The sequence below is a fragment of the Cherax quadricarinatus genome, chromosome 32 (assembly GCF_038502225.1).
Source record: "Cherax quadricarinatus isolate ZL_2023a chromosome 32, ASM3850222v1, whole genome shotgun sequence".
Lineage (NCBI taxonomy): Eukaryota > Metazoa > Arthropoda > Malacostraca > Decapoda > Parastacidae > Cherax > Cherax quadricarinatus.
Window position 1 is genome coordinate 3,950,224 of NC_091323.1, and position 24,969 is coordinate 3,975,192.

The 24,969-nt window shown below is 42.4% G+C and overlaps 1 protein-coding gene across 4 annotated transcripts in view; it reads right to left on the bottom strand.

The window, feature by feature from the left end:
- LOC128690340 (uncharacterized) overlaps window positions 1–24,969 on the bottom strand; it is a 316,053-nt gene that overhangs the window by 46,271 nt on the left and 244,813 nt on the right. For all 4 annotated transcript variants that reach the window (XM_070090422.1, XM_070090421.1, XM_070090424.1 and 1 more), the window contains exons 5-7: window positions 18,212–18,344; window positions 15,399–15,571; window positions 11,655–11,784 (exon numbers count right to left, since the gene is read on the bottom strand). In XM_070090422.1, coding sequence (XP_069946523.1) covers window positions 11,655–11,784; window positions 15,399–15,571; window positions 18,212–18,344 — 436 coding nt within the window. The remainder of the gene's footprint in view (window positions 1–11,654; window positions 11,785–15,398; window positions 15,572–18,211; window positions 18,345–24,969) is intronic.

The window sequence follows — 24,969 nt, forward strand, 5'->3', positions numbered from 1 at the left end:
GCAAACCTGATAGTAACATTTCGGCATCTAAGTAAGGAGTCATTTACGACACTGTACACAGTGTACGTCAGGTCCATAGTAGAGTATGCAACAACAGTGTGGAACCCACACCTAGTCAAACACGTCAAGAAACTAGAGAGCGTGCAAAAGTTTGCAATATGACTAGTACTGGAACTGAGGGGTATGTTTTATAAAGAGAAATTAAGGGAATACAATCTGATGACGCTAGAGGATAGGAGGGATACGAGGGACATGATAACTACGTATAAAATTTTGAGAGGAATAGGCAAGGTGGATAGGGCTCGAATATTTCCGAGATAGGACACAGGAACAAGGGACCACAACTGTGAAGTTGAAAACCCAGATGAGTCATAGGGATGTTAGGAAATATTTCTTTAGCCTTGAGTTGTCAAGAAGTGGAATATTTTGGAGAGTGAAGCAGTGGAGGTAGGATCCATACATAGCTGTAAAAAGAGGTATGATAAGGCTCTAGGAGCGGGGAGAGACCTAGTATCGACCAGCAAAGAGGCGGGGCCAGGAGCTATGACTCTACCCCTGCTGGAAAACCTCATGCACCAACATGTTAAGGACACTACCAGAGTGAGAGGGGAGGATGAACCAGCAAGATTGGACCTTGTGTTCACCCTGGGCAGCTCAGATATTGAGGACATCAAGTATGAGAGTCCCCTAGGAGCTAGTGACTACGTGGTTCTGTGCTTTGAATACGTAGTAGAGCTGGAGTTGAATGGGGAAAGCCTGACTATAAAAGAGGAGACTACATAGAGTTGAAGAACTTCCTGCGGGAGGTCCAGTGGGACAGAGAACTGGCAGGAAAGCCAGTAAATGAAATGATGGAATATGTAACAACAAAATGCAAGGAGGCAGTGGAAAGGTTTATTCCCAAGGGCAACAGTAACAACGGGAAGACCAGAACGAGCCCCTGGTTTACCCGATGGTGTAAGGAGGCAAAAACAAAGTGCAATAGAGAATGGAAAAAGTACAGAAGGCAGAGAACACACGAAAATAGGGAGATCAGTCGCAGAGCCAGGAATGAGTACGCACAGGTAAGGAGGGAGGCCCAGCGACAGTATGAAAATGACATAGCATCGAGAATCAAGACTGACCCGAAACTGTTGTATAGCCACATCAGGAGGAAGACAACAGTCAAAGACCAGGTGATCAGATTAAGGACAGAAGGTGGAAAACTCACAAGAAATGATCAGGAGGTATGTGAGGAGCTGAACAGGAGATTTAAGGAAGTTTTTACAGTAGAGACAGGAAGGGCTGTGGGAAGACAGCACAGAAGGGAACATCAAGAGGGAATATACCAACAAGTGTTGGATGACATACGAACAACTGAGGAGGAGGTGAAGAATCTCTTAAGTGACCTTGACACCTCAAAGGCGATGGGACCGGACAACATCTCCCCATGAGTCCTTAGAGAAGGAGCAGAGATGCTGTGCGTGCCTCTAACCACAATCTTCAACACATCCCTTGAAACTGGGCAACTACCTGAGAAATGGAAGACAGCTAATGTAGTCCCCATATTTAAGAAAGGAAACAGAAACGAGGCACTAAACTACAGACCTGTGTCTCTGACATGTATTGTGTGTAAAGTCATGGAGAAGATTATCAGGAGGAGAGTGGTCGAACACCTGGAAAGGAACAAGATTATAAATGAAAACCAGCATGGGTTCATGGAAGGCAAATCTTGTATCACAAACCTCCTGGAGTTTTATGACAAGGTAACAGAAGTAAGACACGAGAGAGAGGGGTGGGTAGATTACGTTTTTCTAGACTGCAGGAAGGCCTTTGACACAGTTCCCCACAAGAGATTAGTGCAGAAGCTGGAGGATCAGGTGCACGTAAAAGGGAGGGCACTGCAATGGATAAGGGAATACCTGACAGGGAGGCAGCAACGAGTCATGGTACGTGAAGAGGTATCACAGTGGGCGCCTGTTACGAGCGGGGTCCCACAGGGGTCAGTTCTAGGACCAGTGCTATTTTTGATATATGTGAACGACATGATGGAAGGAATAGACTCTGAAGTGTCCCTGTTCGCAGATGACGTGAAGTTGATGAGAAGAATTAAATCGGACGAGGATGAGGCAGGACTGCAAAGAGACCTGGACAGGCTGGACATGTGGTCCAGCAACTGGCTTCTCGAATTCAATCCAGCCAAATGCAAAGTCATGAAGATTGGGGAGGGGCAAAGAAGACCGCAGACAGAGTATAGGCTAGGTGGACAAAGACTACAGACCTCACTCAGGGAGAAAGACCTTGGGGTGACCATAACACCGAGCACATCACCGGAGGCACACATCAACCAAATAACCGCTGCAGCATACGGGCGCCTGGCAAACCTGAGAATAGCGTTCCGATACCTTAATAAGGAATCGTTCAAGACACTGTACACTGTGTATGTTAGGCCCATACTGGAGTATGCAGCACAAGTCTGGAACCCACACCTGGTCAAGCACGTCAAGAAGTTAGAGAAAGTACAAAGGTTTGCAACAAGGCTAGTCCCAGAGCTCAAGGGAATTTCGTACGAGGAAAGGTTAAGGGAAATCGGACTGACGACACTGGAGGACAGAAGGGTCAGGGGAGACATGATAACGACATACAAGATACTGTGGGGAATAGACAAGGTGGACAGAGATAGGATGTTCCAGAGAGGGGACACAGGGACAAGGGGTCACAACTGGAAGCTGAAGACTCAGACGAGTCACAGGGACGTTAGGAAGTATTTCTTCAGTCATAGAGTTGTCAGCAAGTGGAATAGCCTAGCAAGTGAAGTAGTGGAGGCAGGAACCATACATAGTTTTAAGAAGAGGTATGACAAAGCTCAGGAAGCAGAGAGAGAGAGAGGATCCAGTAGCGATCAGTGAAGAGGCGGGGCCAGGAGCTGAGTCTCGACCCCTGCAACCACAATTAGGTGAGTACAATTAGGTGAGTACACACACGTACACACACGTACACACACGTACACACACGTACACACGTACACACACACACGTACACACACAGAAGAGGTATGATGAAGCTCATTGAGCAGGAGGAGTGATCTATTAGCGACCAGTGAAGAGGCAGAACCAGGAGCTGTGATTCGACCCCTGCAACCACAACTAGGTGAGTACACACACACACACACACACACACACACACACACACACACACACACACACACACACACACACACACACACACACACACAGGGAGAGAGTTACCTAGTAGCGACCAGCAAAGAGGCAGGGTCAGGAGCTATGAATCGACCTTTGCAACCACTATTAGGTGAGTACATAAACTCCCACACATGCATATACACACACACACACACACACACACACAGGAGATTGACTTGGAAAACCTGGAGCCACATGGAGGACCAGAAACGTGGATAGCATAGATGAAAGAGGTACTGAAGAACCTCATATTAAGGGCACTACCAGAGAGAGAGAGAGAGAGAGAGAGAGAGAGAGAGAGAGAGGATGAACCAGCAAGGCTGGACCTAATATTCACCTTGAGTAGTTCAGACATTGAGGACATCACATACGAAAGGCCCCTCGGAGGTAGTGATCACTTGGTCCTGAGCTTCGACTAAATTGTAGAGTTAAAAGTGGAGAATGAAATAGCGTGTGTACGAAGGGAGGAGATACTACAAAAGATGGGGCTACATAGGCATGAGGAATTTCCTGCATGAGGTAGAGTGGGAAAGAGAACTGGTGGGAAAAAACAGTAAATAAAACAATGGATGAGCTGTTGGTTCACCCAAAGGTGAAGGTAAAGAAGGTTCACCCAAAGGTGAAGGTAAAGAAGACAAAGACCCAGGAAAATAAGGAGATCAGTCAAAGAGCCAGAAATGAATATGCATGGATAAGGAGGGAGGCGCAGTGGTAATATGAGAATGACATAACATCAAAGGCCAAATCTGACCCAAAGCTGTTGTACCGCCACATCAAGAGGCAAACAACAGTCAAATACCAGGAAATCAGGCTGAGGAAGGAAGATCACAAGAAATTGCAAAGAACACGAGATTTAAGATAGTATTTTCAGTGGACACAGAAGGAACACTAGCAAACCGAGTTGGAAAGGTACACCAATAAGTGCTGGACACGCTTCACACAACCAAAGAGGAGGTGAAGAGGCTGCTAAGTGAGCTAGATACCTCAAAGGCGGTGGGACCGGACATCTCTCCATGGGTCCTGAGAGATGGACCAGGAGCTCCTGGGAAACCTAAGAATAGCGTTTCGACACCTGAGTAAAGAATCATTCAAGACTCTGTACACCGTGTACGTCAATCCCATACCGGAGAATGCAGCACCAGTCTGGAATCCACACATGGTCAAGCACGTCAAGAAATTAGAGAAAGTGCAATGGTTTGCAACGAGACTAGTCCCAGAGCTAAGGGGACTGTCCTACGAAGAAAGGTTAAGGGAAATCTGCCTGACGGCACTGGAGGACAGGAGGGTTAGGGGAGATGATAACGACATATAAAATACTGCGAGAAATTAACAAGATGGACGAAGACAGGATGTTCCAGAGATGAGACACAGAAACAAGGGGTCATAGTTGGAAGTTGAAGACTACTATGATTCAAAGTGATGTTAGGAAGTATTTCCTCAGTCATAGATTTGCCAGGCATTGGAATAGCCTAAAAAGTGACGTAGTGGAGGCAGGAACTATACATAGTTTTAAGACGAGGTTTGATAAAGCTCATGGAGCAGGGAGAGAGAGGACCTAACAGTGAAGAGGCGGGGCCAGGAACTCGGACTCGACCCCCGCAACCACGACTAGGTGAGTACACACACACTATACACACACACACACACACACACTATATATATACACACACACACACACACTATATTTACACACACTCACACTATACATACACACACACACACACACAAGGAACAAAGAGAGCTAGTTCTGAGAAACACATCCCTGGGGCCACTGCAGAGACGAGTCTAAGGAAATTCTCAAACTTTACTGTGAATTTTACTCAAGAACTTGGCCGCTGTCATACACCATAATACCATAATGATGCAAACTGCTTCCATTTTTCTTATTAATATCCTCCCGCAAGAACATTAAATTGTGCCCATCCCATGTGAATAAAAAATGCTAAGAAGCTGAGGAAAATTAGTGCAGTATAAATATAGGAATTTCTTCTTCCAACAGCCTCTCCTCAGATTACACAGTAAGCTTTCTTAGCCATTACCCAGCGGTAATTTCTTGGCATTCTTATTTTTTTATTTTTTTTTGTTTAGGAAAGGCCTTAACAAATATTTATTTGCGTGTATTTAATTACAAAAAACATGGACAAATGCTGCAGCAGTTCGCCTTCTTGATACTATAACAGCTTGGCAAAGCTCCTGGAGAGCGAAACATTGCCACAATGAAATGTTGTATTAATTGAACATGTGTCCCTGTACCAGCAGCTTGTTCATCACTCATGGGGGCGATGAACAAACCTACGTAAGTATGCACACATGAACAGATGTATGTTTACTGATATACTCGTATACTACAAAATCCGTATCTCACCAACTCCCTGACGATATCTTGGCGTCTATCTGCAGTGCTGCAGTAATATTCCAGTAATCATGCAGTTGACGTTCCATCAGTTTTGCTGAGGTTTCTTAATCTTAAATGAGAGTTTCTCTGTCATGTCTACCGTCCAGTTAGCTACATCAGTTGTAATGTTTTACTTACATGCTGACAAGGTGATTCAGGTAAATGAGACCAGTACTGTAATAGAATGGGCTCCCCAGGTTCCATTGATCTGGCAAGGACAGTTCACTACTGCTGCATTAAAGGTTCCCAAAGGCTCCACAGACCTTGTAAGAAAAGTCAACTACTGGTGCATTAGAGGTTCCCCAAGCTCCAATGACCTCTGACCTTGAAAGCGACTCCACTACTGGCACACAAGTTCCAAACAGCAGTGACATAGGCCGTCCTCTATTGGCCCAGTATAGGCTTCTCCAGGTTCCACTAACCTAGTAAGTGAGCCCACTACTGACATAGTAAGTCAGGCCACGACAGACAGTCGAACATGGGTTATCCAAGGTCCACTGACCAGGCTAATAGTTCCACTACCGAAAGAGTGCAGACTCTCCTAGGTTCTACTGAAGAACAGATGGGAATGTTGTATTGCAGGTCATTTTATGTGTGTGTGCACGTCTGACAAGAATATTGTAGAATATGTGATAGTAAGGTTTCCTTTCAAGATTTACCTTACGTTGGTGGCAGACGGCTGGTATTGTAACCAAAATAAATGAAAACGCTCAACAACCCGGCCGTATGCCACTGAGGCAAGGTGACCTAAAAAGAAACCTTCTCTTTTTAAATTTAGTAATGTATACAGGAGAAGGGGGTTATTAGCCCCTTGCTCCCGGCATTTCAGTCGTCTCTTATGACACGCATGGCTTACGGAGGAAGAATTCTGTTCCACTTCCCCATGGAGATAAGAGGAAAGGACTAGTAAGAAAATAAAAGAAAACCCAGAGGGGTGTGTATATACGCTTGTACATGCATTGGTAATGTGACCTAAGTGCATGTAAAAAGCAGCAAAACGTACCCGAAAACTCATGTGTTTTAGACAGAAAAAGGATACCAGCAATCTCACCATCATGTAAAACAATTACAGGTTTCCGTTTTACTCTCACTTTGCAGGGCGGTAGTACCTCCCTGGGCGGTTGCTGTCTACCAACCTACAGCCTAGGATATAAATTATATATATATATATATATATATATATATATATATATATATATATATATATATATATATATATATATATATATATATATATATATATATAAATTGCATTAATACCACGAAACAAGTGGTATTAATGCAATTAAACTGCAGCTGGCCGAGGATCGGACCCGTTTAATTTTAGCCCGCATCGTGGGAAGCAAGTCAAAATCCACTATGCTCTAACCACTGGACAATACAATCCTTCAAACATCATGTACCAAGCGGAACTAGGCATGTTTCATGATGCTAGGACATACGTGGCCTTGGTAAGCTCAGGAGGTAATTTCACTGTACTCCCGTTTGATTCACAATGTATCAACGCGTATAGGAAACTGAGTTTAGATTTCGCTTCTTTCTCCACAGTGAATTTAATAGACGGTACCAAAGAATTAAGACTCCAGAGCCATATTATTCTGCCAAAAATACAAGATGTCATCCATATATGTGAACAATTTAGCTTCACAGGTCAGAATATCTTCCAACAGCCTGGCCTCAAAAAAGTCCATATACGAATTGATTAATTAGACAAGTGCAACACTTGGGTATCTTTAATGAGGAAAAGTCTCGCCACACAGTGGCTTCATCAGTCCATAAAAAGGAGAATGGTGAAAAACAGGAGGAGTTTGAGGTAATCAGTCCACCAATTTTGAAAAGAATACAGCATATGTGCGAAAAACTGGTTTATATACTGTAGGGAAATGATGAGGTGCAGCAGTGGTAGGTGTTTACACGTTTGCTACCACCTACGACTGCACAAGTGTCTAATTAATCAACTTGTCGGTTCTCTGACCCATTCATCTACAATCCATATACAAATTGTTCAATAAATGAGAAAATGGATGTCTCATAACAATTCCCTGCCTTGAATGTAGCATTTCCCATCAAAAATCAAACTTGCAATGAATTACACACAACTTAATCAACTCAATAATGGTATTCTTATCAAAAGGCAGGAAAAACTATGGAGAACTGCTTTAATTTTTCTTCCAAATAAGATAGCAAATCGGGAAACAGCAACTCGGGTGAACATCACTGACATCAAAACTTACTGGTTTAAAGATCGTTATACATGTTAACATGATCTCATTGACAAATTGTCAATGAGATCAACATTTTTTTTTCATGTGAGCTTCAGAAATTTTGCCAACTACTGGAGGAAATAATTTCACTAACTATTTTCACAGGTTATATGTAGCCGATCCTACTCCGATAATAATAAGCCTCGCTGGAAAACCGGGCATATGGGTTTTAATCAAACTGTACAAACTGTAGGTACCTACATGTAAAGGAGAATAGCCGACCTAGCTGATAACTGCATGAGCGCCTAGCTGAAGCTAAACGGTCACTCCCGTACGCCGAGACACCAGCCCAAAGAGAGAGAAACAACAAGAGATAATGTTTATAAATAATTTCGCCTGTTTGGAAATTTATAAAAATTTCAAAATCGCTTTTGTTGTTCACTGCATGTGGTAGAAGTTGATGAAATAACCTATCACTGGCCTGGTGTTCTGGGATATGGGGGTGACCGCTTAGCTTTGGCCTCGCCTGTATACAAATTGTTAAGCATTATATATATATATATATATATATATATATATATATATATATATATATATATATATATATATATATATATATATATATATATATATATATATTATATATAATATACATAATGTCGTGCCGAATAGGCAAAACTTGCGATCCTGGCTTAAATAGCAACGCTCATCTTGCCATATAGGACAAGTGAAAATTTGTGTATGCAATAATTTCGCCAAAATCATTCTGAACCTAACGAGAAAAATATATTTCACTGTGTTTGTTTAGTATTAAATTATTGTAAACGTATTTAAAATATATTTAGTTGCGTTAGGCTAAAATAAATTATTCTTGTTATAATAAGGTTAGGTAAGTTTTCTAAGATTCTTTTGGTGCAAAATTAAAAATTTTTGCATTAACATTAATGAAAAAAATATATCTTTAAACGTATAAGAGAAAATTTCAGAAAGGACTTAATTTTAAATGAGTTCTTGCTAACTGACCAGTTTTACTTATTCGGCACGACATTGTAATATATATATTATATATGTATTATATATATATATATATATATATATATATATATATATATATATATATATATATATATATATATATATATATATAATATATATATATATATATATATATATATATATATATATATATATATATATATATATATATATGCGTGTGTGTGTGTGTGTGTGTGTGTGTGTGTGTGTGTGTGTGTGTGTGTGTGTGTGTATGTAATTCTTCATCCTATCAGTGATGTATCCCATTTATGTACAACCTACCCATTATTATTTTTCAGTCTAATCATTTACTCACTAATAAGGTTAGGATGAATTGGAAATAATTCCACAATGTTGACTTTTCTTTTTTGAATTTCGTTGGTGGGAGTGACATGGGTCTTTCTCCCCCCTATCACTTACATAACACCACTTAACACGCAGACTCTGAATTTTGCAGGCGATAGTTTACAAAGTTCCCTTTAGTATTCTTCAACAGCTCTTGAGAACAGTTCCCCTGAGCACCGTAGACTCCGGAATTACGACAGTTTTAAAACTCTTCTACTATTGTTATTTACTGGGATTTGTTTTATTTCCTCTCGTGTGAAGGCAGAATGGAAATACTGCGAATTTATTATTTAATTGAATCCATTGATTTTTTCCCGTAATAAGTACACTGTCCTGGTAGAAAATATTGTGAATAGTCCTGGATTTCCTGCAGTTTTGATTTCTTATGTTTAAAAATCAATATTTTGACTTGTTTAATATGTATATTTGGGTTCAAAATGTGACCTCCTATAATGTGCCCAAAAATGATTCTCTTCTTACCTAAGTTATAATTTTTTTTTTTTTGTATAGGATCAGTTTTTTTTTTCAAAATTTTTGTTGGAGAGGCTGGTACATATTTCTTTAGAGTGCAGTGAATTTAGTTTTCTAAATTATTTTTCTGAGGCCTGGACACAGACCGGGGAGCGGGGGCGTTGACCCCCGAAACCCTCTCCAGGTGTAAAAAAAATAAATGCAAATAGTGAAAAAAAAATTGACTTTTAAAAATTCCTACAAGAAAAAATAGCACCAATGGAACACGAAAAAACATATAATATCATATACGACGATATTCTAAATACTTAAAAAAAATATGTTACTTCTTTCTTAAAAAAAATTACGACTCGAGTCTGAAAAATTTTGATTTTCAAAAATTTATTTACATACTAACATTTACTATTAACGCAAAGGTAAACAAATTTTGAAAAGATTTTAGTTAAAAATATAACACATAAATCGGAAATGACGAAGACAACAAATAAAAATCGTCTTAAAGAACTTTAATATGACTTAAAATAGCAAGAATGAGAGGCAGTTTTAAGGAGTCTTATTAAGCTGGAAAATAACGCTCTGCATCCTGGAAATTATTGACATATATTGTAATTATATTATTTATTAAAGAAAGCTTATTTTAATCAAGGGAGAAGCGCTAAATCCGTGGGGTTATACATCACCTGTGGGAGGATTTGGAAGGTATTCAGACTTAATTCAGGGAACTGGAGCACAGGTCCAATTCCCTAGATCAAGAGCCCCTCACTAGCGTCAAGGAACCTCCCTTGAGGGGAAGTTATAATGTTTCCACAGATATAATCACTCGATGGTCCGGTAAACAAAGGACACACCGGTTCAGTATTGCCTAAATTCAGTAAAGTCTGTCGAATAAAAATTTTGTGCTAAATAGCATAACTGTTAGATATTTTTGTGCAATAAATTTCTTAATATCAGTAATTTTCTTTTTCTAAGGTCTTCCTTGATCACTTGATCGTTTATTGGAGTTTCCTTGTCTTCCTGTGGCAGAGTTTCGACCAAGTGACAAATTGAGGGGCCACCTGTTATTGCTGCAAAATCTCGCTATGTTACAGCTTCATTAAGCTTGTTCTAAAGTTTGATATATTTATATTTCTCTATGTATACTTTTTTTTCAAAACTTTCGTTAATGTGCTCTTTGAATCTCGTCACTTTTAAACCACACGAAGCAGCAGTCAGAGACTGGGGGAGAATGAGGATACCCAAGAGTTGCACATGTGTCTAATTTATCAACATGTCGGTTCTCTGAACCATTCATCTACAAACCTGTCAGACACTGCAACTTCTTGTGATCTTAATACTTGGGAATTCTTCGCTTGCCTAATTCTTGGGCACGACCTACTTCAACATTGAACAAATGTTACACGACCTATGACTGCTGCACCTCTCCTGCCAACGGTTTATAAGCTCCTTCTCAGCACGTATGCCGTATTCTATTCAAGATTGATGGACTGACCACATCCAGTCAGAGACTGACTCAGTGTAGAAAAGCCTGTATAAGTTGGGTCAAAGAAATGTAATCTTTCTGACTAAAAGTCAAATATTCAGTCATGACGACATTTTCTTGGTTAGCAGCGTCAGTAATATCTGAATGTTGATACAGGCTTGAGGGACTGACTGCATCCCACTGAGAGTGATGTACTCATCACTGCTTCCAATGCTGTTTTCACATGTGTCCGACTGAAGAAGGTTGTTGTGCAGGCGAAACGTTTCGGCAATAAGGATATTGGTCCAATCATCAACACCCAGAAAAAGGCGGCCACACCCACAACACCCATGCTACACCCACAACACCCTGTCCACACCCAGATCACCCAGCCCACACCCATTACAACCAGGCCACCCTCGCAACACCCTGGCCACTTCCATAACACCCAGGCCACACCACAACACCCAGCCCAAATTCATAACACCCAGGCTACCCTCCAAAACACCCAGGTCACTTCCACAACACCCTAGCCACACCCACAACATCCTGGCCACACTTACCATTGACAACATTAACAGTAACAGAGTCTGGCAGAGCGTAGGTGGGAGCGCAGGTGTAGTTACCAGAGTCGACCTTCAGCGCCCGCGTCATATACAACTTGGAGATTGTTCTCGTGGGCGTCTTCTCCACCTGAAAACAGAACACTGTCGTAGTTAGTGGGTGGGGGATTAGGGTGATTAGTGGGTGGGGAGATATTGTACTTAATGGATGGGAGATTGGGGAGCTTAATTGGTGGGAGGACGGGGATCTGAGTGGGTTAGTGGAGAGATGGTTAGTGTGGGGGAAGACAGGATGATTAGTGGACGATTGAGTAATTAGATAGTGGACAGTCGAGTGAAGGGTGGTGGGTGGGGAAACACTGGACAGTAGAATGCAGGGTGGGGAGAAAGAATGGACAGTAGAGTGCAAGGTGGTGGGTGGGGAAAGAGTGGACAGTAGAAAACAGTGAACATAGTGAATGTACCTAAGACTTAGACACTGGTTAATGCAGGCTAATAAAAATTTATATGCATAAATTTAGGGAATATCAAGAGATACACAAATAACCCGCACATAGAAGAGAGGAGCTTACGACGACGTTTCGGTCCGACGTGGACCATTTACAAAGTCACACTAACCAGAAGTGGAGCAGGACGGCTATATATAGGCAGGAAGAGGTGGTGGTGGTAGTAGTAGTAGTAGTAATAGTAGTGGTGGTAGTAGTAGTAGTGGTGGCAGTAGTGGTGGTAGTAGTGGTGGTAGTAGTAGTGGTAGTAGTAGCAGTAGTAGTGGTAGTAGTAGTGGTAGTAGTAGTAGTAGTGGTGGTAGTAGTGGTAGTAGTAGTAGTAATGGTAGTAGTGGTAGTAGTGGTGGTGGTACTGGTGGTGGTAGTAGTGGTGGTAGTAGTGGTGGTAGTGGTAGTAGTAGTGGTGGTAGTAGTAGTGGTAGTAGTGGTGGTAGTGGTAGTAGTAGTGGTAGTGGTAGTAGTAGTGGTAGTAGTAGTGGTAGTATCGGTGGTAGTAGCGGTGGTAGTAGCGGTAGTAGTAGCGGTAGTAGTAGTAGTGGTAGTAGTAGTGGTAGTAGTAGTGGTAGTAGTAGCGGTAGTAGTAGTGGTAGTAGTAGCGGTAGTAGTGGTAGTAGTAGTGGTGGTAGTGGGGAATTAAGGAGGAGGAGCCAGTCAAATACAAAGAAAGGGAAGCACTGCAAGGGAGCTAGGTGCCCACAAGGGAGCTAGGTGCCCACAGAGGGAGAGCAAGTGCACAGAGGTGGGGGGAAGGGGAAGTGATGAAATAAATAATGAAGGAACAGAAACACGCGACAGAAGAAAGAAAAAAGGAAAGAGGAAAGGGGGAAAAGGGAGAAGAAGAAAAAATGAGGAATCAGGTTAAGTCACGGGTGTTGTGAAGTTTGGAGCATTTTACAATGTAGTGGGAGAGGAAGGCATCTACAGAGACGAAGCCAGGACTGAGATTCATATAAGGAAAGTTGTGTATTAGAGAGGATTCAACCAGACGGCGACTGTTAAAGTTGGAAGTAGGGAAGACAGTTTTAGCAGAAGACCAGTCTATAGGATGACTGTGTTCTCTGACGTGACAGAAAAGAGCATTGTTAGTGTCGGCAAGCCTAACACTATTTTTGTGCTCCCTAAGTCTGTCAGAAAGAGATTGACCAGTTTCTCCGAAGTATTGAAGAGGACAGGAGGAGCAAGAAATAGAGTAGACACCAGGAACATCTGTAGAGGGAGGAGAGGTATGAACGAGATTAGTGCGAAGAGTGTTAGTCTGGCGGAAAGTAAGTTTGATGTCTAAGGGACGGAGAGAATTGTTGAGATTAGAAAGACCGGAAATGTAGGGAAGGCAGAGGACAGAAGAGTTCCCAGGAGTAGAGAGTTTGGGAGAGAAGAAATTACGTTTAGCTCCTCTCTTCTATGTGCGGGTTATTTGTGTATCGTTCCAGTCACGGTATTGTGCCTTTTTGTTATTAATATCAAGAGAGATGTTATGTGTACATATAACATTTGTATTTATCTCCATTATTCTTTCATATATGAGAATTTATATTGCCTACTTTAACCAATTTGACGCTCACGAGAGGATATGAGCGACGTGACGGAAGAGAACAATAATTGAACACAAATCTCAGTATTGCTGATGTAAAGAATAATAAACTCCTAATGAAATTGAAGCCAAAATAACAATGAGAAGTATCGAGTTTTTTTCTTTTTAGTTTGCTTCTAAAAATTATTTATTATTTCGTCTCAAACGCTGAAGGTGGTGACGCACTCCAGGAAGAATCTTCAAGCTTACTCTTACAACCACAACAATAAGATATGTCAAGGTAAAGCTTAAAAGTAAATCAAGCTTATCAATAAGTGAATGAAGGACAAACTTAATGTTTATGGAACGTTGTCGAAGGATGACATATTTATCGCAAGATAACATACACAAATAACCCTCAAATAGGATGAGATTTATGACGGTGTTTCGGTCAGACTTGAATCAGTTGGATTTATGCAATTGTTGCAGGATATCTGGAAGGATGAGCGGACGTTACTGCATGTGCAGTTTGTGAATCATGGATGTCAAACACATTGGTGACGTAATGTCAACACTGGTATTGTTTACCCCAACCGGGTCGTGTTGTATACTCCACTGGGTCGTGTCGTATTCCCCACCGGATCGTGTCGTATACCCCACCGGGTCGTGTTGTATACCCCACCGGGTCGTGTTGTATACCCCACTGGGTCGTGTCGTATACCCCACCGGATCGTGTCGTATACCCCACCGGGTCGTGTTGTATACCCCACTGGGTCGTGTCGTATACCCCACCGGGTCGTGTCGTATACCCCACTGGGTCGTGTTGTATACCCCACTGGGTCGTGTCGTATACCCCACCGGGTCGCGTTGCATGCTCCACTGGGTCGTGTCGTATACCCCACCGGGTCGTGTTACTGTATACCAGCACCGGGTCGTCTTATTGTATACCCCTACCGGGACGTGTTACTGTATACCTCACCAGGTCGTGTTATTGTATACCCCACCGGGTCGTGTTATTGTATACCTCACCGGGTCGTATTACTGTATACCCCACCGGGTAGTGTTATTGTACTTCACCGAGTCGTGTTACTGTATACCCCACCGGGTCGTGTTACTGTATACCCCACCGGGTCGTGTTATTGTATACCCCACCGGGTCGTGTTATTGTATACCCCACCGGGTTGTGTTATTGCATACCTCACCGGGTCGTGTTACCGTATACCCCAACGGACCGTGTTACTATACACCCCCACGGGGTCATGTTATTGTATACCCCCCGGGTCGTGTTATTGTATACCCCACCGGGTCGTGTTATTGTATTCCCCACCGGGTCGTGTTACTGTATACCCCACCGGGTCGTGTTACTGTATACCCCACCGGGTCGTGTTATTGTAATGTGCCGTAAGAAAGACTAGTAAAGAATTTTTAAAGTATTTTCCAGCATTTTCCAGCTTCGTATTTTTCCAGTATATGATCACGTGAAGGTATTGCATACAGAGGTTAACTTGTTGAATTTATGAATAATATTTACATAATAATGGATATTTGTTGTTCCAAGATATCGTACGTCACTGGAAATTCCGAATTATGCAGATATGCAATAATGTAGTGTAGAGTGGCTATGTTAAACAAGGTTTTTGGACAACTAAAAATCGTGATTAAATATTGCATATTGCAGCGTGGGAGAGTTGAATGCATTTGGCACTGCTAATTAAAGGTGTCCATTACCTCCATGCTTATACCTCCTCGGGGCGAGCTGTAGTTGAGGATGGAGGTACCTCTCAGCCAGCGCACGGGACCCACCACTTCGACCCCAGCTTGTACCTCGCAGTGAAGACTGATAGTGGAACCGTGTTGAATGTATACCTCCCGCGGACCCAGGATCTCCGCCTCTTGTACAGCTGTTTAAGAGAACAGTTATTAGTGAGAGATAAGTAATGTTTCAACACTCACACTTCCGAGGAATTAACTTCGTCTCATTTGTCTGTCACTCCCAACCATTCACTTTTTTTTTTTTACAGTAGAGTTTCCTCCCACATTGACTGCTCATTCGTAACTAAATCCCCGATTCCTAACCCTTCCCTTCCATTCCCATATTTCCATCTGTATCTTCCTGCTACTAATAGCTCATTTTACGGCTCATCAGAGTTCCATTCCCTCATTAAAAGTCTTTGCTCCGTCTTTCCATTTTTGCTGCATGTAGCTATGCTAGCAACCTCACCTCCCACACTACAATGACGCTCTGTGTTAATCTTCCATACTCCAATCTATCCTAACTCATAACTTATTATCAACATACCGAAACTACTAGAAAATCGTACTTGGCACGTCTTAGGTATACAATCTTTTCTTCTTTAAATCATCCTTCTTCCAAACGTACATCTTCCCAAGCCTTCATCATCCCAAGTACACATCTAATTCGTTGCGTGCACCGAGTATGTTACAGTTTATTCGACGTTCGTCACACATCTATTGACATGCCTTCTCGACCAGCGAACTGCCAATTAAGAGTATAGCAGTTCTGGGGCCCCACTGCTGTATTTATTACCCAGTTCAACCCACCAATCAGGAGAGAGCAGGCTTTCCCAGCCAAAGTGATGCCCCACCTGTACGGGAAGCCGACTTTCTTGTACTCAGGTCGAAACCACTTGTAATAAGTAGTGAGGAAAACATGGATAAAGAAAGCTACCCCTGCTGTGTCTGACATGCCCTTGTCTTACCCTGTTGATCATAATATATAGCTGACTTTGTTTATGGCCAGGGGCTACAGGCCTTGAATCGCTGTGTTCGTACTTCAAACATTCGTAAACCCAATCTTATATTCTGTCAAATCAATATGTCAAATCAATATCGTAATAAACCAATATTTCTCCCAGCTTTTCTATTATCTCTCGTATCGTCCATCAACATAATCTTCCTCACAATAAATAAAATCCAACAGGATCATCACCCAACCTTGAAGGTGACCATCTTGGAACAGGAAGGAATCACGGTCAGGAGACACCGAAAGCTGCCATAAAAAAAAATACTACTAACGTAAAAAATACACAAGATCAGCAAGAATACTAACCTATGAGTATGCATAGCATTTAGTATATAGCCAGAGGTACATCATAGCTTAGTGTTGGCAAAATATGCGCCCTTAAATCTGTGAACAGCTTTTAAGAATCTGAACTAAGTATCATTCTAGACCCTATACACAGCATATTCTTGGCCAATCAGATAATATGCAATGATCAAGAATATAAAAAAAATCAATGATATACGACAAGACTGATGCCAGAGACGTGATTGCTAAAAACTGGATCATGTGACTTTTAAGTAAAAATTAACCAGGGAGGCATAGAAATAATCTACTAGATACTAAAAGGATTTCAAACGGAAGACAAGGATAAACTGCTTGAAGAATGTGGCTTAGGAACAAGGAAGCACAAGTTGAAACCTTCGAGCCACATGAATAATGTAAAGTACTTTGCCAGCCTCAAGAAGGTCAGCAATGATACGAGGCAACACACAAGGCGGCAGGAAACTTATGAAAACAGTAGTATATTGTTAAATTACGCGAGTAGCCACACACACACACACACACACACACACACACACACACACACACACACACACACACTCAAGCAAAGAGCAGGACTTTACGATAAGCACAGCACATAGTACATAGTCAAACTGCATGTAAACAAAATAGCATCAGCGGCAAGTACCTCCCTTGTCACCTAGAGAGCAGCTTCCTAAACTGTCATCGAAGAATCATTATAAAAGATAGCAATAATAATAATTATAATATTTTTATTTACTACAAGTACATGTACAAGGTACAGAGACCATAGCTGACATCAATGACATACTACTATATAGAAAGCCGCTTGTTATGCTAAGCATTTTTGGTAAATTAGGTCAGTGTCCCAGGATGCGACCCACACCGAGTCGACTAACACCCAGGTACCCATTTACTGATGGGTGAACAGGGACAGCAGGTGTAAGGAAACATCCGATGTTTCCACCCCTTAGCCGGGAATCGAACCCGGATCTTCATCGTGTGAAGCGAGAGCTCTTTCCACCAGAGTAAGCAGCAACTGCCTGAATCCCACGCCTAAGCAAGCATTAGATGCAATTTTAATGTTCTGTGATTTGAAAGAAGACTGGTAATTCGAGAGGGATGACCTTCTTAGAGAGGATAGAAGAACTAAGACGGATGGCGTTGGAGAATAAAATTTACAAGGGTATACGTGTCGCTAATAGCCCATGCTATGGAGAGGAAACTTACTATGACGTTACGGCCCAACCTGGATCTTTGTCACGTTACAATGGTGATGGAGGTTAAAAATACAAAGGAATCAAATGGATGTTAGGAATCACCTCAGTTACAAGTGAAACGAGGTAGAAGTGGAGTGGGTTTTAAGAGTTTTGATAGAGCTCAAGATCGCCAGAAATCAATAACTCCGGTCAGCGAAACTTAAGAGGCTAGGCCTAAAACCAGTACTCAAACCTACTTAATAACAAACCTACGAGTACATACAAAGAAGACTTACCTAAGACATTAAGATGAATGGGAAGAGAGACCTTGGGGCTAGTGGACACCTGACATTCATAAACACCGACGTCTCTGAACGTGACAGAAATGATGTCGAGGAACCAGTCGTCGGTTTCCGGGGGATGGTATACCTGGAGGACACAAACATGGAGCATTTAGGGAGTTATTATGGAGGGATAATCTCCTATTCTTTGATATTTAAAGAGAAAGTACATTACAATAGAAATGATGACTATTGGCACAAATAAATGGTATAACATCGGTGGCTAAAGCATCAAACTATAACGTCAACTTAATGTCTTATGGTTATTAACTTTTAATGGGGTGAACCAGTATGCCACTGGGAAGGCCTCGGTCAGATGACAAAGCTCCAGCTACGGGTCATGATATGACTAAGATTTTGTCAGGAAACATTTGTCCCTGCTCCTGACAAAGCTTACCTAACCTAACCTTGGCGTCTTGGAGGGTAATGAACTGATTACCCTCTCTGTATCTCTACTGCTTCACATCCCTCCTCTGTAATCGACTGAAGAAGCCTACTGTGTAGGCAAAACGTTTCGGAATAGAAATACGTAACTATTGCATAAGTGTCTTGTACCAAGTATATTGCACATCATTCCTACAGTGAACAAACATTTCGTTCTCCCATTCTTTCCACTTAAGTCATTTCCCTACACTGAAGAACCCGGCTCAGGGCCGTAGACGTGGCTTATATACTGTAGTGAGGTGACGTGAAGCAGGTGGAGGCGGGGTCATAGTGGTACCATCCACTAGTCGAAGTAGGTCTTCGTCCAAAGGTTGAACAAGTGTTGAAGAATTCTTTGTAACAAGATCCCATGATGCAGTATATAAGCCACGTCTACGGCCCTATGCTGTACATTCTACAAGATTGATGGACTGAACACATCGACTCCAGATTGAGGGACTGATTACCTCATTCTCCTATTCTCCTTACGCCTTCCTCTTTGTATTTGACTGATGAAGCCACTGTGTGGCGAAACGTTTCCTGAATAAAGATTCCCATATGCTGCATAAGTGTCTCAATCTTCAACTTGTCAGTTTTTCAAACCATTCATCACAACTGTCAGACACTGCAGCATCATGGGATCTTGTTACAAAGAATTCTTCAACACTTGTTCAACATTTGGACGAAGACCTACTTCGACTAGTGGATGGTACCACTATGACCCCGCCTCCACCTGCTTCACGTCATCTCACTACAGTATATAAGCCACGTCTACGGCCCTATGCTGTAGCTACTTGAAGCAGAGAGGCCAGATATTGTTTTGCTAAACAGTACCTGCCTCAAAGCCCCTCAACGCATCCGCCATTATGGATATACTGCACTACAGTCCCCCTATGATCCCCACGATGGGGTTGCCATCCTTGTTAATTCGAACATAAAACACGAATTTCTCCAAATCCCTTTTTTTCACCAACACTGTCTTCCAGTCAGAATACACACCCACCTCGGTCCCTTTATCTTTTTCACCACCTACGCTCGCCCAAACACTATTCTCAACATACACGACCTTTCCTTAGTCTTCAACTACACCAACATACCAACATACCTACTAGCTGACATGAATGCCAAACACACCGCCTTTCATCACGCCAGTAACAACCAACTTGGTCTCCAATTACTCAACTTCACAAACCATAAACACCTAATTCATCTTGGCCCAGACTTCAATACCTTTTACAACCACACGGGCCAAGGCAAACCAGACATTCTGGCAAACCGAGCCAGCTCTCTATTTCAACACTACATTTCACCTGGCCCTATTACAGGTTCTGATCACATCCCAGTCATCTTACACATCTCCTCCAACCCTATCCTCATTCCATCCACACCTTCCTTCTCCTACAAGAACGCTGACTGGGATGCTTTCAAACAACACAGACAATATTAACCTCACCTATGACTACAACAACAAACCCATCTCTGACATCGATACTCAACTTGATCTCATCCAGGACACCATTACACAAGCAGCCAACATCGCAATACCAAAGAAAACTCACACTACTCGTTATTCCTTCAAACCGTCACTCAGAACAAGAAGACTAATTATCTGCTACCACAACCGCTTCCTCTACAACACACATAGATTTAATCAAGTCCGATTAGATCTCACTTACCTTAGAAACGATATTTTACGCAGCCTAGACCAAGACAACAACAATCACTGGTCACAACTCATACAACAAGCAGACAAGCAGCGTATTAAAAACACTAAAGCCTTCTGGAACTTTATAAAAAAAATCAGAGGCACAACTCCCACCAACAAATTCAAACACATCACCCACAACAACACACACATCTCAGACCCGCAGGCTGCTGCCAATATCTTCAAACACATCTGGGAGAACATCTTCCACGCTCACCCACCTCACCCTAACGTTATTCAACACATTCAGAACATAGAACACTGGAACACTGCACACACACAAGAAACAACACCAGACAGCCACATACATCTAGACTCTCTTACCTCCTCCCAAGAACTCGACACTCCTTTCACCAACACAGACATTAAAACTCTCCTCAGACACCTTCCTCCCAAGGCTCCTGGTGCTTCTGGCCTAAACCATATTATCCTGAAACACCTTCCTGACTATCATTACTGCCTACACAAACCTCCTCAATGCCTCCCTTGCCTCTGGATACTTCCCTTCCCTCTTCAAAGCTGCTACTGCTATCCTCCTTCCTAAACCCAATAAAGACCACTCTGACCCTAGAAACTATCGCCCTATCAGCCTCCTCGAAACTTTAGGAAAACTCTTTGAAAAACTCATCAATCATCGCCTTCGCAGATACCTGGAACACAACTCTCTACTTTCTGACGGCCAGTTTGGCTTCAGAACACACAGATCCACACAGGATGCCATTAACATCATTCTCAACTACATCCACATCAACACAAAACAAAGAAACAGGACAGCCCTGGTTGCAAAAGACGTTGAAAAAGCCTTTGACACTGTCTGGCACGAAGGGCTCAAGTACAAACTCTGCACCAACTTCAATCTGCCTCTCACTACTCGTAAACTCCTCTGCAACTTCCTAGACGGCCGTACCATGAGAATCAAATTCCAAGGCTATTACTCTGACTACTTCACACTAAAAGCCGGAGTACCCCAGGGATCTGTCCTCTCCCCTACCCTCTATATTTTGTACACTAATGACATTCCAACACCTGTATACCACAACTCCATCACACTAGCCTATGCAGACGACATTACACAACTTATCACTCATGCCAATATAGATACACTCACACACAAAACACAAAATGAGGTCGACAGGATAGCCATCTGGGAACAAAAATGGAGGATCAAAACCAATGCAGCTAAATCCAGCATTACATATTTTAACTACAGGAAACGTGATCCTCCATTACCTGTCGAACTCAGAACAGCTGACACCCACACTTACTTCCCTATCACACAATCTGTCACTGTCCTTGGCGTTAATCTTGACTACCTTCTTCGTTTACACGGACACATTCACTCAAGGCATGCAATAGCTAGTAAGGCCCTTGCGGGCCTCTACAAGCTGAAACATGCCTCTCAACGCACCAAACTACACCTCTACAAATCCCTAATACGTCCTCTAATAACTTACTCTCCTCTAGCCCTCTCTCTTGCAGCAAAAACAAACTTAAACTGCAGCGTGTCCAGAACAAGGCGCTGCGCTGGGTGCTTGATATCAGATGGGAGGAGTTCGCCACAAGCGAGTCTCTCCATGCCCAGTTAGACATCCCTGCGCTGAATCTGTACTGGAAGAGGCTCAGTGACAGACAGGTAGACAAACTTGAGACACGGCATGACTACTGGACCTCTCTCCTTGACGAAGACATTCGCAGACCCACAAACCAACACAACCTTTTCTACTCCTTGCATGATCCTGCTCCTAACCCTACTTACAAATAACCTTGGATCCGCTGACAGGTACCTTCTATGACAGGTACCATTCTCTGACCCACGTTTGCCTTAGCATTTTTGGGTTAAGACATGGCCCAGTTCTACACTCCTCTCTAGCCCTAAACGTCGCATGTCCTTTCCTCCTCGCTCACCCCACTGGAGTCCTAACAGAAGAGCCTGAATTTCTCTTCTCAATATCTGTCCCACGATCGCCTTCGCTGCTGGGTTAAGCCCTGGCTCATTTTCTACGACTAAGAACACTCCTCTCCAGCACTATTCTTCGTCTGTCCCGTCTTTCCCGCTCATCCCATTTGGGATCTTACCTGAACTTTCGTTCGTTCGTTCGTTCGTTCGTTCGTTCGTTCGTTCGTTCGTTCGTTCCTATGCTGTACATTCTACAAGATTGATGGACTGAACACATCGACTCCAGGTTGAGGGACTGATTACCTCATTCTCCTATTCTCCTTACGCCTTCCTCTTTGTATTGGACTGATGAAGCCACTGTGTGGCGAAACGTTTCCTGAATAAAGATTCCCATATGCTGCATAAGTGTCTCAATCTTCATGTATAAAGCTGCAGTATGACCTCTGGACTTCTGTTGCTTACACTTCTTGATATAAATCCCAGTAATCTATTTGCCTTATTACGTACGCTTAGGCACTGCTGTCTTGGTTTAAGGTTGCTGCTTACCATAACCCCCAAGTCCTTTTCGCAATCTGTATGGTTAAGTTCTACATTATTTAACTTATAAGTGCTAGGGTTATGGACACTCCCGAGCTTCAGAACCTTGCATTTATCTACATTGAACTGCATCTGCCACTTTTCTGACCAAGAGTAGAGTTTGTCTAAATCCTCCTGAAGTTCCCTAACATCTACGTTTGAATCAATTATCCTACCTACCTTCGTGTCATCGGCGAATTTGCTCATATCACTAGTAATTCCTTCATCAAGATCATTGATATATATTATAAACAACAACGGGCCCAAGACTGATCCCTGTGGAACGCCACTTGTTGGAAATATAAACACAAATGCAGTATAATGTGATCCTTTATTGACAACGTTTCACCCACACAGTGGGCTTTTTCAAAAACACACACGGATCTACCTGGGGTTGGAAGGTACGAGAGTATTTATAGTCATGTTCAGAATGTTGAGGTCAGGTGGAGAATGCTGCATCTGATGATCTACCGGGTGGGGTTATAGTCTCTTGGGTAGCTTGGCAGGGGTATTGGACAAGTTGTAGACCTTCTGCAGTGTTCTATGTTCTTATGTGGGATAGCGATGAAGAAGTTTCTTGGCGAGTGGTTCAGCTATGTTATAGGAGCCATTGTTCTGGTTGAAATTGTTGGTTATAGAGATAAGCGATGATTCCAGGATTCTTCTGTATTGAGTGTTGTCTTCTGTGGCTATAAGTCTTGAGTTTCTGTAGTTAATTAAATGGTTGTGTGAATTGCCATGTTGTACACAGGCATTCCTTGTATCGTCAGTCCTGCTTGCATATTGGTGTTCTGAAATGCGTGTTTGGAGGTCTCTTGATGTTTCGCCCACATATAATTTGTTGCAGTCATTACAAGGGATTATGTATACCCCTGCAGAGGATGGAGGCTTGTCCTGTCTGCTACTGGTGATGTCCTTGATGGTCGTGGTTGTGGAGGTAGATACTTGGAATGATGTTTTGGCAAAGATGTTGGAAACATGTTTGGCAATGGAGTTGTTGGGGAGGACTATGTATCTCTTCTCGGCAGTGTCTTCTCTGGGTGTGTTGAAGATGTTTAATGCCCGCCGTCTGCAGTCTCTGATGAAGTGACGAGGATAGTAGAGTTTAGAAAATACTTGTTCAATTATAGTGCATTCTTCCTCAAGGAACTCATTGCTGCAGATTCTGAGTGCACGTAGGAAGAAGCCTATAATCACACCACGTTTGGTTTTGGTGTCGTGGTGAGAGTAGAAGTGGAGAAGATCGTTTTGGTTGGTGGGTTTTCGATAGATAGATAGATACATAGTCCTCCACAACAACTCCATTGCCAAACATGTTTCCAACATCTTTAACAAAACATCATTCCAAGTATCTATCTCCACAACCACGACCATCAAGGACATCACCAGTAGCAGACAGGACAAGCCTCCATCCTCTGCAGGGGTATACATAATCCCTTGTAATGACTGCAACAAATTATATGTGGGCGAAACATCAAGAGACCTCCAAACACGCATTTCAGAACACCAATATGCAAGCAGGACTGACGATACAAGGAATGCCTGTGTACAACATCGCAATTCACACAACCATTTAATTAACTACAGAAACTCAAGACTTATAGCCACAGAAGACAACACTCAATACAGAAGAATCCTGGAATCATCGCTTATCTCTATAACCAACAATTTCAACCAGAACAATGGCTTCTATAACATAGCTGAACCACTCGCCAAGAAATTCTTCATCGGTATCCCACATAAGAACATAGAACACTGCAGAAGGTCTACAACTTGTCCAATACCCCTGCCAAGCTACCCAAGACTCTATAACCCCACCCGGTAGATCATCAGATGCAGCATTTTCCACCTGACCTCAACATTCTGAACATGACTATAAATACTCTAGTACCTTCCAACCCCAGGTAGATCCGTGTGTGACTTGAAAAAGCCCACTGTGTGGGTGAAACGTTGTCAATAAAAGATCACATTATACTGCATTTGTGTTTATATTTCCATTGTGTCGGTATTTTATACCATTTATTTCCAACGCCACTTGTTACTGATCCCCACTCGGATTTAACCCCATTTATGGACACTCTCTGCTTCCTGTCTGTGAGCCATGATTCGATC